This window comes from Anolis sagrei, chromosome 2 (assembly GCF_037176765.1).
Source record: "Anolis sagrei isolate rAnoSag1 chromosome 2, rAnoSag1.mat, whole genome shotgun sequence".
Taxonomy (NCBI): Eukaryota; Metazoa; Chordata; class Lepidosauria; order Squamata; family Dactyloidae; genus Anolis; species Anolis sagrei.
The window spans coordinates 88,668,299-88,686,335 of record NC_090022.1 but is presented as its reverse complement, the minus strand read 5'-3'; the positions used below and the strand labels follow the sequence as shown (position 1 = coordinate 88,686,335).

The 18,037-nt window shown below is 42.9% G+C and overlaps 2 protein-coding genes across 3 annotated transcripts in view; both read right to left on the bottom strand.

Moving 5' to 3' along the window:
* The window catches only part of KLHL3 (kelch like family member 3), a 76,492-nt gene extending 71,843 nt beyond the window's left edge, over positions 1-4,649 (bottom strand). The window contains exon 1 of one of the 2 annotated variants that reach the window (XM_060765334.2): positions 4,286-4,649. In XM_060765334.2, the coding sequence (XP_060621317.1) occupies positions 4,286-4,299 (14 nt within the window). In that variant the 5' untranslated portion in view covers positions 4,300-4,649. Of the gene's footprint in view, positions 1-3,840; positions 3,860-4,285 lie in introns of those variants that run through there. The other variant, XM_067463682.1, reaches the window with a different exon arrangement.
* A 9,839-nt stretch (positions 4,650-14,488) lies between these two features.
* Positions 14,489-17,935, bottom strand: HNRNPA0 (heterogeneous nuclear ribonucleoprotein A0). Its single transcript, XM_060765335.2, has one exon. It carries the CDS (start codon positions 17,701-17,703, stop codon positions 16,735-16,737), a length of 969 nt encoding a protein of 322 aa, XP_060621318.2. The 5' UTR covers positions 17,704-17,935; the 3' UTR covers positions 14,489-16,734.
* Between the last annotated feature and the right edge of the window lie 102 nt (positions 17,936-18,037).

Genomic DNA, 18,037 nt, shown 5'->3' with positions numbered 1-18,037 from the left:
AATAAAGAGTGAAGAAATATAGATTAGCCAAACACATTCCATGGATAGCAGATGCCTCAAAACAATATGCTACTAAAATGCCCATGTGTGGATGCAAGGACTGGGGAGAGATGTTTCCTTCTGTCAGTAAGGGATTAGAATAAGAACAACTTGGAGGGTTGAAAGCCACACTGGGTACTTTTGTACAGACTCCAGAGTTTTGTCATAAATTTATTTAAGTGTGGATTTCAGAAACTCTTTGTGTGGAAATATGAACAGCAGTACACATGCCTGTTCAGACAAAACATAAAGACCAGAAAAAAGAACACAGGATTAAAAACGGAACGAACACACACACACACACACACACACACACATATATATATATATTCCGTCCCCAATACTTTCAAACATAGTTTGAAGGGAAAAATATAGGGAAAGTGGGACAATCAAATACATTAAATATTCTCTTTTGCAATGAAATGTTGAGATAATTTGCGGCATCAGATATTTTCTCGATAAACAAATCGACAATATTCTTTTGTTTGTAAAAAAAATCAATTATTTCTATTTTTAGCTTTCATTCCTTTCTTGTTTCTCAGACAACAATGAAGGCATGAATGCCAATAGATTGAATGAATTAGTAAGATAAAGAAGCTGTATGATAAACACAGTCATTCACCCTATAAACAAGCCATTCATTCTGCTGTCTGAAATCACTTTGCATTCCAAAAGTGCATTTGCTTCATATCTGTATAGATTGTGATATTTTAATTCTGTAATTCTTCCATGTTCATAGTGTATTTTTCATAATTTATAAATTCCTATGGGCTTTGATTTATTTTCTCAGCATGTTTATGTTTCACCTGAACAACCTTTTTTTCCAATTTGAAAAGCTGCTCATAGGTGTAGAAAACAAGTAAATGTTATTGCAATTACTTATTGTGTATTGGCCTAGAATATATTGGACAGTATACATATATTAAAAATAAAGCCAGAACTGCCTGAGCTATATTTCATGGCACAACTCCTGGCTTCATTCTGACAGCAATTTTAATCACAATATCACCCAAAATGTGACCAACTCCAATTCTGGACCAACAGACATTCACAAGGCTCTTCCTTGTGAGACTTTAAACCTTTAGCATGTCTGGTGACCAGTCATTCCAAAAAAATCCTCAATGAAGTACATCATGACCAACAACTGAGTTTTTAAGAGCAGGTAGTGGGCCATGGTTACATATCCATTCCTCCAATAAGAGTAAGTGCTTGTATGGATTGTTATACATACAACCAGGAAGGAGCGCAATAAGATCAAGAAACATGAAGTAAGGACTTGGCATTGAGTACCAAAACAGAACTACACAAGCCATACTATTTCTGATTTCTGTGTACTGTTGTGGAAGCTGGACAGTAAAGAATAAAAGATCAACTCTGCTGAAATGTGGTGCTGGAGAAGAGTTCTGCGGATATCATGTATTGCTTAAAAACATAATTTCAAAGCCCTGGTCTGAAATAGCCATACATGTTGGACTAAAAGAACACTTTTGCTGGCATGGTTGTGCAGCAGCCATTCGCTGGAAAGGCATGGCAACTTCTCTAAGATAATGTTTAAAGCCTTTTTTTTCACTGACAACACAGGTAATAAAATGGTGCAAGGAGTTTATCACCCCCTTTACACCCAGTTGCATACTCTCACTATGGGATGCATGCAAAGACCCCAATCACCCAAGTGTGACAATTCATTTGAGTCTACCTAACAGATGGGAAGACAATATAGTTTGTAAAAAATTCACATGATTTTTCCTACCCACGTCATTGCAATCATTTGCACCTATGAGGCATCTGAATGATATCACACCACAAGAAAACAGCTCTGATACTGTCTGCCTCATCTTTTGTGGACTTCCTCTGATGCACATTGTGTCACAATGACTGCAGTCCATAAATATTCATGCCAAGTAAAACTTTTTAGACCATAAAGAGCGACAAGACTTATTGTTTTCCTCTAACAGATTAATACCGTCACTCCCTCACACTGAATATGCATGTAAAGAGAAAGATCCTACTATATTGCCCAGGACTTGCTCACAGATACATTGGAGCCCAAGGAACAATTCAGGCAAAATGCCTTCAAAAAACTGAAAAACAAGTCAGGCCATAGAAAACAGCATACTGATATATACTTCTTTCTTGCTCAGCAATTGTTGTTTTACAGCAATTCACAATGTGAAAGGGAAGTGTTCTCCATATCCTGTTTTTCCAAGAAACTAGCACTGACAGAGGAAAAGAGTCTGTTGTTTTGCTCATTTCGACATAATGGGAGGAAAAACAATGATTTTGCATACTGGAGGACACCAAAGCAGCCCAGCTTAAGTCCTGGTTTGAGGGAAAAGGTGGAGTATCAAAAACAATAATGATGATGGCAATCATAGCCCCTCACTGTGGTTTATACATTAACGCTGATTATTATAGTTTGTTTTCATAGACTCACAGATAAACTGCCCATGAACAAAGGTAAATGTCCTCTATTGTAGGTAAGTACTGCACTGTTTGCCTTTTCATCTGCCATGTTACAGGTCGCCAATAATAGTGAATTTGTCTATGCTTTAAAAGGCAGCACAAGAAATGTCTCTACAATGGATTGGTAAGTATTTTACTACTCTTATTCCTTTCATTTCTTAGAAAAAAACAGAAATCAGAAATATCTATATGTTTGTGTGTATGTTTATGTATATACGTGTGTATGTATATATCTATATGTATATATGTGTGTATATATATATATAAATGTGTGTGTGTGTGTATATATCTGATCCAGCAGAGAGCATATTGTTTAGATATGCATTGAATTGAAAACTAAGGCTCATCTCCTACATATTCTCCTCTCCTTATATAAATCAAGATGTTTCCTGCTGGCAAGGCAGCTTCATATCACATGAGGACAGTCTGTCACAAGATCACTCACAGTGATGATGTGATCATATCAGGTCCTACTGTTTGATCACTAGGGAGCCACAGGTGGATTACAAAAAGGATGCCTTCACACGCAAAGGCTTGCAGTCCCAAGAGGAATCAAATCAGCAGCCATGGCTTTCTAACTAAGGTGACCACATTCCACTTTGGAGAAAAGCAATTTGGGGCAGGGGTTATGAGAGAAAATCACCCTTGTATCCTTTTACTCAAATTCCCATAGCAACTACGCACAGACACGCACACACTTCCTGCAGTTTTTCAGAGTTTCATTCAAGCCAAACAAGTTAGCCTTTCACCTATGCGGCTCCCATGCCAAGGAACCAAGGAGGCGTGCATTTGTGGATTAGAAAGTGAATTCCAGAACAACAAGGGAGGGAAAGAGAAGGAGGGGGAGAGAGGGGGGAAGAGAGAGGGAGGGAGGGAGAGAGGGGGAAAGAGGGAGGGAGGGGAAAAGAGGGAGGGAGAGGGGGGGAAGAGAGGGAGAGGGAGGAAGGGAGAGGGGGAGAGACAGAGAAGGAGGGGAAAGAGAGGGAGAGGGGTGAGAGGAGGAAAGGACGAGAGAGGGGAGAGAGCGAGGGAGGGAGAGGGAGAGAGAGAGAGAGAAAGCCAAGCTGGAAAAGGAGAGTTCATACCAGAGTCAGCAGCCCTAGATTTAATCACTTCTCCTGCATTTTAATGCCACTGCTTGTCACACTGACAAACACTCCTGGTTTCACTCCCTTCCTGGCGACCTTATTCCACCCTGAATAAGGTCAAATGCCTTGGGTGAGGGCGCTTTGAGGGTCGGTTTCTCCTTTTTACTTTTCCTGGACATGGGGAAGGCGCCCTTCCTGCCCAAAGAAGGCCTCTTTCTTCTCCTCAAATAATACTAATACAGAGTGGGACCTGCACAAACTCCAGGACTCCTTGGTTTGGCTGCTTCCAAGGAGTTGCTGTTATGATTGTTATTATTATTATGATGTGCCAGTCTTCCGAGAGGAAAAGGGAAGAGGTTCTTCTCTAGCAGGGCCCTCGGTGACAGGAAGTGTGAGGAGAAAGAAGGAGGGATCTCGAAAAGCGATGGGCTTCCGTGGCGAAAGGGAAGCAAGGAAGGAGGGAGGAGGGCAGGCGTGGGACAAACATCTACCTCCCAGAAAAGCCACAAAACCTTGAGAGGCGGGTGACAGGCCTCCAGTGGGAAGGGGCCGCTTTGTGGGCCTTCTCTCTCCCTCTCTCTTTGAGAAAGGAGCAGCCAACTTAGGAAGGATGCTGCTTACCAAGGTGTCACGGGCACAAACACACACACACACACACACACAGAGAGAGAGAGAGAAAGACCAACCAGACCAACCTTTCGTCGTCCATTGTGCGCCTGAGCCCTGCATGCACCCCTCGCTGGCCAACACGGCCGCCTCTTCTCCTCCTCTTCCTCCTCTTCTTCTTCTTCCAGGGAGGGAAATCAGCGCCTGCGATTCAGCATGGCTGCAGCCCGCTTCTCCTCACTCCCAAAGCAGCAGCAGCAGAGGCAGCTTAGCGTTGTTGCAGCAGCAGCAGCAGAGGCAGCGAGCCGAGCCCTCCTTACCCAGAGCTCCCCGCTGCTGCGCCTGCCTGTGCTCCTCCAGCCTCGGCGGCCCACTCCCTTCTGCTGCCGAGGCTAAGGCGGCTCCTCCTCCTGGCGACTCCGGTCTCCTAGCAACAGCAGCGGTGAGCCTCGCGAGCGCAATGGCGCCGGCCTTTGGTCCTGCAGGGTTTTGGGCTCGCGCTCCCAGAAGCCCCGCCCACTGGGCTGCTGCCTGTCAGGCATTCCCAGAGCTCAAAACACTTGGAGGAGCAAAGCCCGGGAGGGGGGGGGGGGGGGGGGAGGAAGTGCAGAGCACCGTCTCAGCTGCGTTTCTAGCCTAGTGCATCCTTCACTCTTTTTTTTTTTTTGGGGGGGGGGGGAGCAATCAGGTTTCCAAACAATGGATCCATCCAGGCAGTAATCAACCAGGCTTTGAAGCTGCAAGGCTATTCAGTGCTAATCAAGGTGGCCAATTGCAACACTCACACTTGCCTCAAGCACGCTATTTATTTATTTATTTATTTATTTATTATTTACTATACTTGTATACCGCCTTTTTCAGCCTTATCCACAACTCAAGGTGGTTTACAACAAGTCAGCACACATAATAACAAAATACAAATTAAACATTAAAACTATAAAACCACAAGAAAAACAGGAGCCCCTGGTGGCGCAGTGGGTTAAAGCCCTGTGCCGGCAGGACCGAAGACCAACAGGTCACAGGTTCGAATCTGGGGAGAGGCAGATGAGCTCCCTCTATCAGCTCCAGCTCCTCATGCGGGGACAGGAGAGAAGCCTCCCACAAGGATGATAAAACATCAAAATCATCCTGGCATCCCCTGGGCAACGTCCTTGCAGACGGCCAATTCTCTCACAAAAGGATGCTTCTGACACAACAAAAAACAACAAAAACAAAAAAACAATACAAACCAACATCATTATCATCTGCATCTCCTAGTAAAAAAATAAAAACATTGTCCAAGTTCCATTGTCAAGTGATTCCATTTCCTATGTCAGTTACTCTGCATTTGTAAACACTTGTTCATATAACCATGTCTTAACATATCTCCGAAATGTTAAGAGTGAGGGAGCCGATCTAATCTCCTTAGCTGAGGGGCCACCTCAGAGAAGGCCCTATCTCTCGTCCCCGCCAAACGTGCTTGTGATGAAGGCAGGATCGAGAGCAGGGCCTCCTCGGACAATCTTAAAAGTCCTGGATAAGAGTTCTTTCTCCCAAAATAGTTCTTTCTCCCACCCTGGACATTCCACGGATATATAAACCTCACTTGACTAGTTTCCAACAGACCCTGAAGATGCCTGCCATAGATGTGGGTGAAATGTCAGGAGAGAATGCTTATGGAACATGGCCATACAGCCCAGAAAAACTCACAGCAATCATCATGTCACCAGTCTACATCAGGTCAGAAGGCGTTGTTAAATAGATAGATGACCAAATTTGGGGAATTATGGTTTTAAAGGGTCTGTCAAAGGCTTTCATGGCTGGGTTGCTGTGAGTTTTCCGGGCTGTATGGCCATGTTCCTGAAAGAACTGGCCACCTTGATTTGCATTGAATGGCCTTGCAGCTTCAAAGCCTGCCTTTAAAGGGTCTGCTTGAAGAAAGGTGACTACATCTTGAGGGACTGTCAACTTACCACAATTTTGAGAGGAATTTGTTCCACACTCTGGAAGCAAAACAGGAGGAAGAAACCCCTCTCTGGCATTTCAATCAAGCTGACCTTCTCAAACAATCATGTCCTCAAGATGATCTCTCTTTTAGATATTAATGTCCAGACAAGTTTATGCTGAGACAGAGACGCCCTTTGGATAAAGTGGCCCCAAGCCATGAAATATAATAACAATTATTATTATTATTATTATTATTATTACTCATCTCTCCCTGCAGCTCAAGGCAGGGAGAGATAAGTAATAATATTAATATTAATATTTATACATTATAAGGTAGAGTGAGAACCTTGAATTGGGCCTGAAATGCGACTCGCTCTTTCAATAGCAAAGTCGCATGAGCACAATACTTAATACACGGTCAAAAATGGGTCCCAGTATTACACTCTTTGCTTTCTGAAACAATTGAGACCATCTTAATTCAAATTACTAGAAAGAATAACTGGAACCTAAATATATCTCTTAAGTAAACATAGTCCATTGAATTTTCTGGGTCTTACCTAGAAACCTATTTAAGTCTTAATTTCCTAATTGGACTTGACTTACTCCAACATTTACTGCCAGTAAATATCAGAAGAATTTGAAATCAACGCAAGCCCTAGAAATGTATTCTGTGTTAAGGATCTGAGCCGAAAATATAGAGGAATACAATTGCAAATGACAAATATGTTGCATCCAATTAACATTTTATTGTTTTGCTTTTAAAAACATTTTTAAACTTTGTAATTGTATTAACTGCATTTTAGGGAATGCTTGATTTTGTTAATATTATTCCTACATGGTATTTATGTTGCTCTGTAATCTGCATTTTGGAGGTCATTACATTGAAAAGTGCAATTTGAATGAATAAATAATACCGATGGATGAAATAATGCCTTGTTCCACCTTTCATCTCCTCTTCTGTGTGGAAATACTGGAATTTGTTGAGAAATGCACTGTGTGCTGTGGGGTAGTAATGGGTAGAAGTGGCCTGAAAACTTCCCAGTTCAAACTTTGTAACAAAGCGTCCCATGCAAAGTACATCCTCATAGCTTTACTTTTATCATCAGGCGATCACCCACTTTAGCAGTTTTTCACTTGTTGTCATTTATCTTCAAACAATTTCTGATTGATGGCAACCCTAAGACAAATTGAATCTACTGCATGGTTTTCTGGGCCTAAATGTGACTTGCCTAAGGTCACCCAGTGGGTTTCCACGGCCAATTGGGGAATCGCACTCTGGTCTCCAGATCGTAGTCCAACACTCTCTGGACCACTTTATAATAATGACAGATGTTTCACTGTATTGTGAGAAAATGCTGCCTTTTAGGTCTTGTTATCTGTCTACTCTGTTTAATATCATTAGGCAATTGTTTTTGGCCAACTACCATTTCACCTGCCATATACCACAAAATGTAGTAGAGATAGTGCTGTCTTGTTTCAGCTTCTAGCTGTTGCTGCCTTGCTGAGAAACCCAAGGCAAATGTAACTGTCCGCTATTGAAGCTGTATCTCAAGAACAGCATCTTGCTGGGACTGATCCAAAGCAAGTCAGCATGAAAGCACCCTTTGTCTATCCTCACTCCCCTAATGAAACCTGAGTAAGTGAAAATTGCTTTTGATACCGTGAACCATTCTGATTTATCAGCAACACACAATTTGTGCTATAATCATATGCTCTATTAAAATCAAATGGACTTTTAACACCTAGCATGTTTAGGGCAACTGTCTTTATGTTGATAAATAACCGGAGAAAGCATTTTGAGAGGGCCAGTGGATGTATTCTATACTACTCTGAGGTTAGTGTAACATTCTAAAAATTCTCCTGTCAAGTGTTTCTTTTCATGGATAGGTTTCTGTGCGTAAGGTTGTCATGTGATTAAAAATTAACAAAGAACAATCAAAACATTTCTTGACACACAAATAGTGATAGCACAAGCTAGAAGCACAAGAAGAAAACGAGGGCAACTTTTCCATTAAGGATTCTAAAGACCCCTTTCCCCACATTAGGTAAAGGTTTTCCCTACATTAAGTCCAGTCGTGTCTGACTGAGGGTTGGTGCTCATCTCCATTTCTAAGCTGAAGAGCCGGTGTTGTCTGTAGGCACCTCCCACGGTCATGTGGCCAGCATGACTGCATGGTGCGCCATTACCTTCCCACCGGAGTGGTACCTATTAATCTACTCACATTTGCATGTTTTCAAACTGCTAGGTTGGCAGAAGCTGAGGCCGACAGCGGAAGCTCACACCGCTCCCCGGATTTGAATCTGCAACCTTTCGGTCAACAAGTTTAGCAGCTCAGTGGTTTAACCCACTACGCGACCGGGGCTCCACATTATCAAATACCAAATGAGGAGTAAATGGCGGCTGTGGTGAACAAGGACTCTAGGCTCTTAAAATTCTATTTTTTTCTCCTATTAACAGCTGCTAATCCATGTTGTATGTTTAAATTACTGCAGTTACATGCATGTGTTGCTATAATTATTCTTGGATCAAGAACAAATAGAGTATGTAATGGCCCAGAGAACCTAGAAAGGTAGCAGAATTTAAAAATGAGCATTATCCCCTACATTTGTAATGTCATATATTTTTTAAAAAGCTTTAACTTAAAAGCTACCAAGAATAGGTTAGAGTATCTTCACCTATTACTGCAAAAAGCAGTCCTCAAGTTACAAACAAGACAGGTTATGGAGGTTAGTTCTTGTTAAATTTGTATGTAAGTCAAACAGGTACATTTTAAGTGTAACTCCAGCTCGCACTCGCTCTCTCTCTCTCTATATATATATAAACTTTGGATAGCATAGGGAAGAGTTAACACCACTGTGGTGTTTGTTTTGTTGTCTGTGCCCCTATTCAGAAGATTTCACCTCACTTTCTGTCCCTTTGATAAATGGATTTTGAAAAATCTGGCTTGTTGAGGAAATAAGGATTGGTAATAAAGCTACAGCGGAGACACCTTTTTCCCATAACCCGCTTCCAGGGTGAATTTCCCGTCTGTAACTTGGACTGCCTGTGTGTGTATATATGCCTGTGCTGAAATCATAGTTCTCCCTAGCTAGACATCTTAAATTCAAAAGGTACAAGACCTTCTCCAAATTACACCTTGCACAACTTAGCTTAAGACAGGGCAAAATATTTCTTAGCTTTCATGAATTCACATGTAGTGAGACCTTTTTCTGGAACTTGCATCATCTGAGCTCTGACACTATGAACTGAAATCACCAACAGCTCAAATCTTCAAACCTGCTATGCCAGCAACTAAACAGCGTACATGATGAGGCGCCTTACCACAGCAGCTGAAATAAGGAGATTTGGATAGAGTAGGCTGCTATGTGAAACTCTTACAGTAAAGGACTTGCAGTTTCTCGATTACATTGTTCTGTCACATTTTGAGCTCTCTTTTGAATTTCTTCAGATTCAGCACTCGTTGGGCCAGCAAAACCCATTTATAATTATCAACTACTTATATTTTCCAAAATACACTAAGGGCTTTTTAAAAAGAAACTTCATTGAAATGTAAGTTGTTAATTGTGTTTGAATTCTGGGGGGTGATATGAGATACTACCTGTGCCTCTTTACACATTTTTTTATCAAGCGATAGGAAGAACTGACATGTTCTTTCAGAAGCAGATCATTTCAGGTTAGAATCCGATCCAGCATCATCAAATTTTAGATCTCGCCTTACATTACTGAAGTAACTTTGTCCAGGTGCTTAGGTTCTGTATACATGAAATTTGATACAATACATACACCCAGAAGGTTTATAATATATTTTGCAGTTCAAGTTAATATGCTTTATTTTTTTTGTTGGAGTAATCTGTGCATATTGATGGACTGGACAATTATACTGCAACCGTTCTGAATAGAATGCTATAGCATGTAAAAATGTGGTGGACTAGTTTGATCTGTAATGACCTGAATTATGAGCTATTAGGTTTCAAGAAGTGCAATCTTGCTAAATTATAACAATTCAAAAATCAAAATAGTAACCATGAAAAATGTACACATCAAAAATGTGTGTGTGATTCTACATGTTTAAAAGATTAGTTCTACACTCTATGATGAGGTTTATTTTTAAAATCACGTGTCTTTTGTCTAAAACAGAGTATTACTATAAGACTCCTGCGTCGATACTACTTGCCTCTTACTTTAAAGAAATTCAGTAAGAGCCTACTTCGTATGTCTCAGCTTAGCTGATATTTGATCCCAATTACTCATTCACTAATACATTTCATTAAGTGATAAATATGTTATGTGTAAATTAACCTTGCATTTAAGTAAAAGCTACACTCAGTGTTCATATTACAAAGCTAGTTATCTACATGCAAATTCTGAGAGCAATGTTAGCTATGATGGATTTATTGAAGTACATGCAAACAAGATAGATTATACAGGATGAGGCAGCATAATTTCTTTTTAAATGCGCGCCATTCAGTTGGTTGATGACGTAGCGGAGCACTAGTGGTCTTGTCCGTGAGGCGGGAGTATAAAGTTTTGTCCTGACACATTTCAGTCACCATCATGCTTTGAAACAGTGAGGAGCATGCTTGTGCCGTTGAGGACTACTTTTCGAGCGGATTTGGAGTGGCCGGCCCGCTCTCCAGATTTGGCCCCTTGTGATTTTTTTCTATGGGGTTTTCTGAAATCCCGTGTTTATGTGAACCGTCCAAGGACCTTACAGGATTTAAAGACCAATATCCAGAAAGAAATTGCCAACGTAACGCCTGCTATGCTGGCAAGAGCCATGACAAATGCCAGAAATCGGTTTACTCAGTGAATGGAGAATGGAGGACATCACCTACGTAATTTGATCTTCAAAACAACGTAAAACAAAACTTTAGGTATGCACCTACATTATAAAAAAAAATCTGATTCATAAAATTGGTTTTATTAAGTTTTGAAAAAAGGAAGTTATGCTTCCTCACCCTGTATGTGACTACTCTAATAGTTTTTAACTAAGTGGAAAATTCTTGAACTCCAGTATTCCTCTCAGCACACTTAGCATATGGGTTGATTGTGTCTATTCACTGCAGGATTTCTAGGCAGCAAGACAAAAAGAAATACGTAATCTATTACAAATGTGTCACAATAAGGGTTTTGTTGTGGAATGTTTTTTCTACATCTGTGAATAACTGGTATAACAAAAACTGTCAAGAGTTACCGAGATGAGTTATATACCCCAAAAGGTAAATACAACAGAACATTATGATAGGGCTCTAAGTGGTTTGTAGTTAACACAAGTTTCCATTTTTTATTGTTTAACAGCATTGGCTGAGATGAGGCTTCAAGCAAAACTGCAAACCAGATTCCACAATTTTAGTTCTTATGCTGTTGAGAAAAAGCTTACAGATGTGCTGAAATGCGTGTTTTAATCTGACATCTCCATGCTCAGCTTCCTGTACATTTCTTCAAATATATATTACAAAAGAAGAGTGGAGTGAGAAAGTGTTTACTATATTAATGCTTCTTCAACAGTCATGTGTCAGACTGTCACTTTTCCCCAGTGTGCTAGGGACCAGTACCATACCTGTGCCATTGGCTGCAACTGTTTCTTTACTGGAGACTTGTCATGGACAGGCAGCTGATGGCCCACGGAACACCTGTCCACATTTGGTCATATAGTAAGCAGTCCAGCAAGGGGCTAAAAATGAAACAGCGTTTGGGTTAAAGCAGGCAGAATGTATTTCCACTTCACACAATTAACACCCTATAGGAGCTTCATTTCATACAGAAATAACTTGATTTTCAACCTTCATTTCAACCAAGAGAACTGTCCATCCGTCTAAGCTCTTTTTTCTTAAACCCAGTACAAAGCTACAGATCCAATACATTCACAAAATGTTTTAATGATCTGCCTCTGGATTTTGTCCTCCTGTTTGATTACGCCAACAAGCTGTGATACACCCATAAATGAAGAAAGATTTAAGTAAATGGCTAGTTTTGTCAAGATCCATGCTAGAACCTTGGGCTGCTATCTGGTTTGCTGGCATTTTTGTCAATGTAGCTACAACACAGCGGCAAGGGTAAATGACCAGATACCGCAGTGAAGATAATGGAAATGTCTCAAGAAGTTGCACTAAGTTTCCAAACTGTTCCAAACTGTTGTGTTGGCAAAAGATGCTTCTCTCTTCTGTACCTTTGCAACCACTGTGCATCATTCCAAAGACTATCTTACCTAGGTGTAGTGGAACATCACTGCAGAAATCACCAACAGGATTCCAGTCCTGATCTTCAATGCTCCGTTCCCCTTTCAGATTACAATGTTATACTCACTCTACCTCTTCGTTTACCCAATACAAAGGCACCACACCTAGTATCTTTATATTGTAAGAACAGAGCAAACATCAGTACTGTGGGAATTGAAGTAATAGAATTTGATAGACTTCTGTTAAGATACTTGCACTTCCTTCTGTTAAATTTTGGAAAAACTCGAAAGGAAATACAACTGCAAGTGAAGATACACAGCTTTACTTCTGTAACCGTCACAAGAATAATCTGGCTAAAAGTAAGTCTGTTGGACAAAACTGATGCATTGGCCTCACAAAACAGAAATGAACTGTAGAATTTGATCAGTTCTTCTTATATCTACATATACAGAAGGGCTTCACAATACAGTCAGGCCTTCACGTTCACTTGGGTTAGACGTGTGGGGGGACGACTGTACTGGTAAGCAGAAATACTACCATTAAACCTTAAGCAGTCTCTTCAGGTTTATTTTTTCCATTCATTACACATGGTACAGGGACAAACTTGCACCAGATCATTTAAAAGCCCACAATATTTTTTAAAGATCATTGTGAAATTCCCAGGCCAAACAGAACCACTTTTACTGCAGTAACTAGCAGCAAGGCCAAATAAAATAGCCTACAAGTACCAGAACCTGCCTAATCTTAGAAGCTAAGCAGAGGCTAGTACTTGGAAGGGAAACTATTTGCTAATGCTAGACAAGGTAGACTATATTCAGAGAAAGGCAACAGCAAATCTCCTTTGAATAAATGCTGCTGAAAAATACATGAGTGTCACCATAAGGTGAAGTCAACTTAAAGGCACAATACTACCAGTGATGGCATACTACAATGATGCTCGTCTGGAGGCTTTCCTCAGGATACCCACTACAAACATCTAAATTTTAGTGCCCCAAAAAGTGAACTGCAAAGGCCTGAACAAAGCAGCATATAAGAACAATGCCATATTCTGTAATTACTAGAGAAGGTAATTCCATTCTCTTGGAGAGATCTTCACAGAAAACATTACCACATGCACTAATGTTATGTATTAGTACATCAGAAAAAAGCTCTAATTTCTCTCTAGATTGTCATTCTTAAATATAAAATCAAATCCCAATGCCATTTCCTTACTATTGAAGATAACATTGGGAATGGAGACCTCAAAAGATTCTTTTGATAGAGCAGTTTAAAGTCACAAAAATGGGGCTATTATATCAAAACATAATTAAATCAAAACATAATTAAATCCATACATAAACTCCATGATGTCTAACCTATGAGCAAGAGGTTTCTTATCTTCCTTCTAAAGGACAAGGACACCAGCAAACTGAGACTAGCTAATATTTGAAGAAGTGTAGCTTATTTTCCTAAACATGATTAAACACACCCAACTTCTTTGAAGTAGTATTTGTCTTAGATTTTATCACACTCTATGGTCTAAATGCTCTTGAAGATCGCTTCCCGCTGTAGTCACTTTTTCATTAAAGGGGCTCTGTAAAACATACAATCCTCCACACATAACAACTTTATGAAGTACTACTGTGCTCGATGTGTATGTGCTAAAAATCCATAGACAATTAAATATAATTGCATACTTTTCCCTACATATACTGTATTGTGCAGGAGGAAAAGAAAATGTAAGCAGTGAAAGAATTTCTCCTCTTAAAGCTAGTAACAAGCTGGTTAAAAAACACACACAGCCACAAAGTCATGACAATGTATTAATTGGCATTCACTAAAATATCTGTTTGTACTTAGAGCAAATCCTATTAGCTAAAGGACCATGTTATTTCAGATGCAATGAACTGTATAAGTTGTCAGAAACGAAGTTCACAGCAGAAGTAAATGTGGACTTGCTTTAGTCAGCACAAACATGTATCAAACTGCAAAGCCCTGTTCAACATTGCACAAACTTTTTAAAAAGTCTGCTTGATCAGATAAGCTTTACAAGATCACCTAGATCAAGTTTTGGTACCTAAATATTTTCTAAAAGTTTGAGCTAGCAAACTGGCCTCAATAGGAAGTAGCCCATAGAAGGCCATCCTCATATTGCTGAAGACTGAATAACATTTTAGCCATTACATATATACTCACTGAAGCACAGAAAGAATTCAATTTTTTATTTGCAATATCCATAACTATTCTCTATTTCTATTCAGAAAGGCAATTTCTCTCTAGAACATTGTTAACAGAACAACAAACTTTAATTCTACTGTGTGAAAGGGCTTTAGATACATCAAAAAGACTACAGAGATTTTGATTTTACAGCTGGCCTCTGGGTTCACCTAGGTGGCCTCTGGGTTCACCTAGCACAAAAACTAAGCATCAGGTACCTTAAGTTTTTAATTGTAGGGAATCTACTTATGAGTGTTTCAAATTTATCATTTCAGCCAATGTCCAGGAATGCTGACAAGATGTGAGATTGGCCATCTAGTGCAGGCATGGGCAAACTTTGGGTCTCCAGGTGGTTTAGACTTGCAACTCCCACAATTTCTAACAGCCTGCCGACTGTTAGGAATTGTGGGAAGTTCAATATCTGGAGGCCCAAAGTTTGCCCATGTCTGATCTAATGGCATAAAAGACCTGATTTGATCTCTTGAAATTGTGCTTGTTCACTAGTCTGCCAGCAGATGGCACCCCAAAGGATACCTGGCCCCTTTTATTACAACACTTAAGCCAAGGACCCCACTTGAAATGATTACCTATGCAAAGTATTTATTAGAGAGCACACCCTCCCCTAAAATGGATCATTTACAGGCAAAGGCAATAAATAACAGAACATGGAACTCAGCAATTTGAAAGTACGAACACTTAAAAGGTATTTTAAAGCACGTGTATTAAACGTGGAAGAATAAACTGATGGAGAACTCGCTATACAAAGACAGAGCAGCTGCACCAGCAACGTAACAGTCCAGTTACAAAATAGTGGATTTACAAGTTTTAACTTCACCCCCAAAGGACAGTTCAAAAACTTGTCTGTTACACTTAAGTACTAAGAAGTCCAGTACAATGGAGCAGCAAAAAGGTGAGGGGTTTCTTCCCCTAGGAATGAAGCATTTTACTCTAGAAACCAATGTAAAGGCTTAGCTAAAAATGACTTCTAAGATTCCAAAACCTGTGTGTTGCCAAAGCTTTCATGGCTGGAATCACTGGGTTGCTGTGAGTTTTCCGGGCTGTATGGCCATGTTCAAGAAGCATTCTCTCCTGACATTTCGCCCACATCTATGACAGGCATCCTCAAAGGTGGTGAGACCTATTGGAAACTAGGCAAGTGAGGTTTATATATCTGTGGTAGGTCCAGGGTGGGAGAAAGAAATCTTGTCTGCTTGAGGCAGGAGTGAATGCTGCAATTGGTCACCTTGATTAGCATTTAATAGCCTTACTGGTTGCTGCCTTTAAAAACTCTAAAACCCAGACAGTAAATAAAGAGAAACACTAAAAAAAAACTAGGGGAATTCCAGACAAGAATAAATCAGGGCCAGCTAACACCTCCCAACAAAGGATTCCCCAGGCTGCAACCAGCCAGGCTTTGAAGCTGCAAAGCCATTAAATGCTAATCAAGGTTGCCAATTGCAACATTCACACTTGCCTGAAGCAGACAAGAGTTATTTCTCCCACCCTGGACATCCCACAGATATCTAAACCTCATACCCCTGAACTGCTGAGGATGCCTGCCATAGATGTGGGTGACCGCCAGGAGAGAATGCTTCTGGAACATGGCCATAGAGCCCGGAAAACTCACAGCAATTCAGAAGCCTTTGTTTGAACTGTATGGGATGCACTCTAGGAAAAAAAGACATGTAAAAGTCAATGAACACAATGATTTATTTAAAAAATAAAAATGTAAAAACGATTTCCCCCCCCGCCCCTCTGCCCCCGCCCCTTTTACAGTCATGGAATCAAAGGGTAATTCTGTAGAAAAAAAACGGTGTCGGTATCCAAGTCCTTACAAAGGTAATTCCCCCCTCCCCTCCCCTCATCCCCCCCCCCCAATTTTGACTCCAGAACCAGCACCAACTTTCCCCTTCCCGCCCCTTCAAAGAAATCCAAATTAAAACAGTATCTTGTTCCTAGTATAAAAAACTACTAATGTCCAAGCAATAAAAAAATAGAGTCCATCAATGACTTGAGAAACGAAAACCGTCGAGTGTGAGAAAGAGAAAGAGAGAGAGAGAGAGAGAGGCCCAGTTCATCATCATCATTCTTCTTCGCAGAGGGAGGGGCGACTCCTTGGCCGGCGGCTGGAAGGGGAGGGCGGGGAACGGGCTGAAAAAACCGGGACAAACGGAGGGCAGGCTCCATGCAAACCAAACGTGACATCCCCCCACAACGGTAGAAGGGAAACTCCCGCTTAGAAAGAGCCGCCGCCTCCGTATCCGCCTCCTCCCCCGCCATAACCGCCGCCTCCGCCTCCACCTCCTCCTCGGTAGGGTCCACTGTTACTCCGCGGGCCCCAGCCGCCACCTCCTCCGCCGCCGCCTTTCATGGGGCCATAAGAGGACTGGTGCTGGCTGTAGCTGCCGAAGCCGCCATAGCCGTTGCCATAATCGCCCCCTCCGCCGTAGGATCCATACGAGCCGTAGCCGCCGCCTCCGCCGCTGCCTCCTCCTCCGTAGCCTCCGTAGCTGTTATATCCGCCTCCTCCTCCGCCGCCGCCTTTGGAGAGGCCGTTGTGGTCCCGGTTGCCGCCGCCGCCGCCGCCTCCTCGTCCTCTGCCCCGCCCGCCCCATCCCGACCGGGCCGGGCCTCCTCCTCCTCCGGGCCCTCCTCCTCCACCGCCCTGGATGTCCTCCTTGGGCACGGCCTTCTTGACCTCCACGCGGTGTCCCTGGATGGGGTGGAACTTGACCACGGCGGCCTTGTCGGCGGCGTCGTGGTTCTGGAAGTAGACGAAGCCGAAGCCGCGCTTCTTGCCGCTCTGCTTGTTGGCGATGATCTCGGCCTTCTCGACGGGGCCGAACTGGCTGAAGTGCTGGACGAGGTCGCTCTCGGCCAGGTCCCCCTTGAGGCCGCCCACGAAGAGCTTCTTCACCTTGGCGTGGGCGCCCGGCCGGGCCGAGTCCTCGCGGGAGACGGCGCGCTTCAGCTCCACCGCGTTGCCGTCCACCGCGTGCGGAGAGGCGGCCATGGCGGCGTCCGCCTCCTCCACCGCCGAGTAGGTCACGAAGCCGAAGCAGCGGGAGCGCTTGGTCTGCGGGTTGAGCACCACCACGCAGTCCGTCAGCGTCCCGTAGGCCTCGAAGTACTCCCGCAGGCCCGCCTCCGTCGTCTGCACGTTCAGCCCGCCGATGAACAGCTTGCACAGCTGCGAGCTCTCCATGGCGATGCCCACGCCGCCGCCGCCGCCGCCTCGCCCTCCGCCGCCGCCCTCCGCTTCGGCCCCCGCGGGCGCTGGGCTACGAGCCGGCCGCTGGGCCTCTCTCTCCACCGGCGGCGGGAGAAGGGGGTGGGGAAGAGGGAGCGCACAAAATGGCGGCCGCGGCTTCCCCTCCTCTTCCTCCTCGCTCGCAGCCGGCGACTGGGCCCCGCACACAAAGGAAGCGCCGCGCAGCCCGCCCACCCCGCCAAGCGCCGGCCACGCCCACCTCCCGTCGCTCTCTTAGACTGGCGCCCCTCGCGGCCAATCGCCTTCCCCCTTGGAAGGCCAAGGGCGG

Bases quoted from the DNA above. Each gene is read 5' to 3' on its own strand.
- HNRNPA0 (XM_060765335.2), bottom strand. From the start codon at position 17,703: ATGGAGAGCTCGCAGCTGTGCAAGCTGTTCATCGGCGGGCTGAACGTG.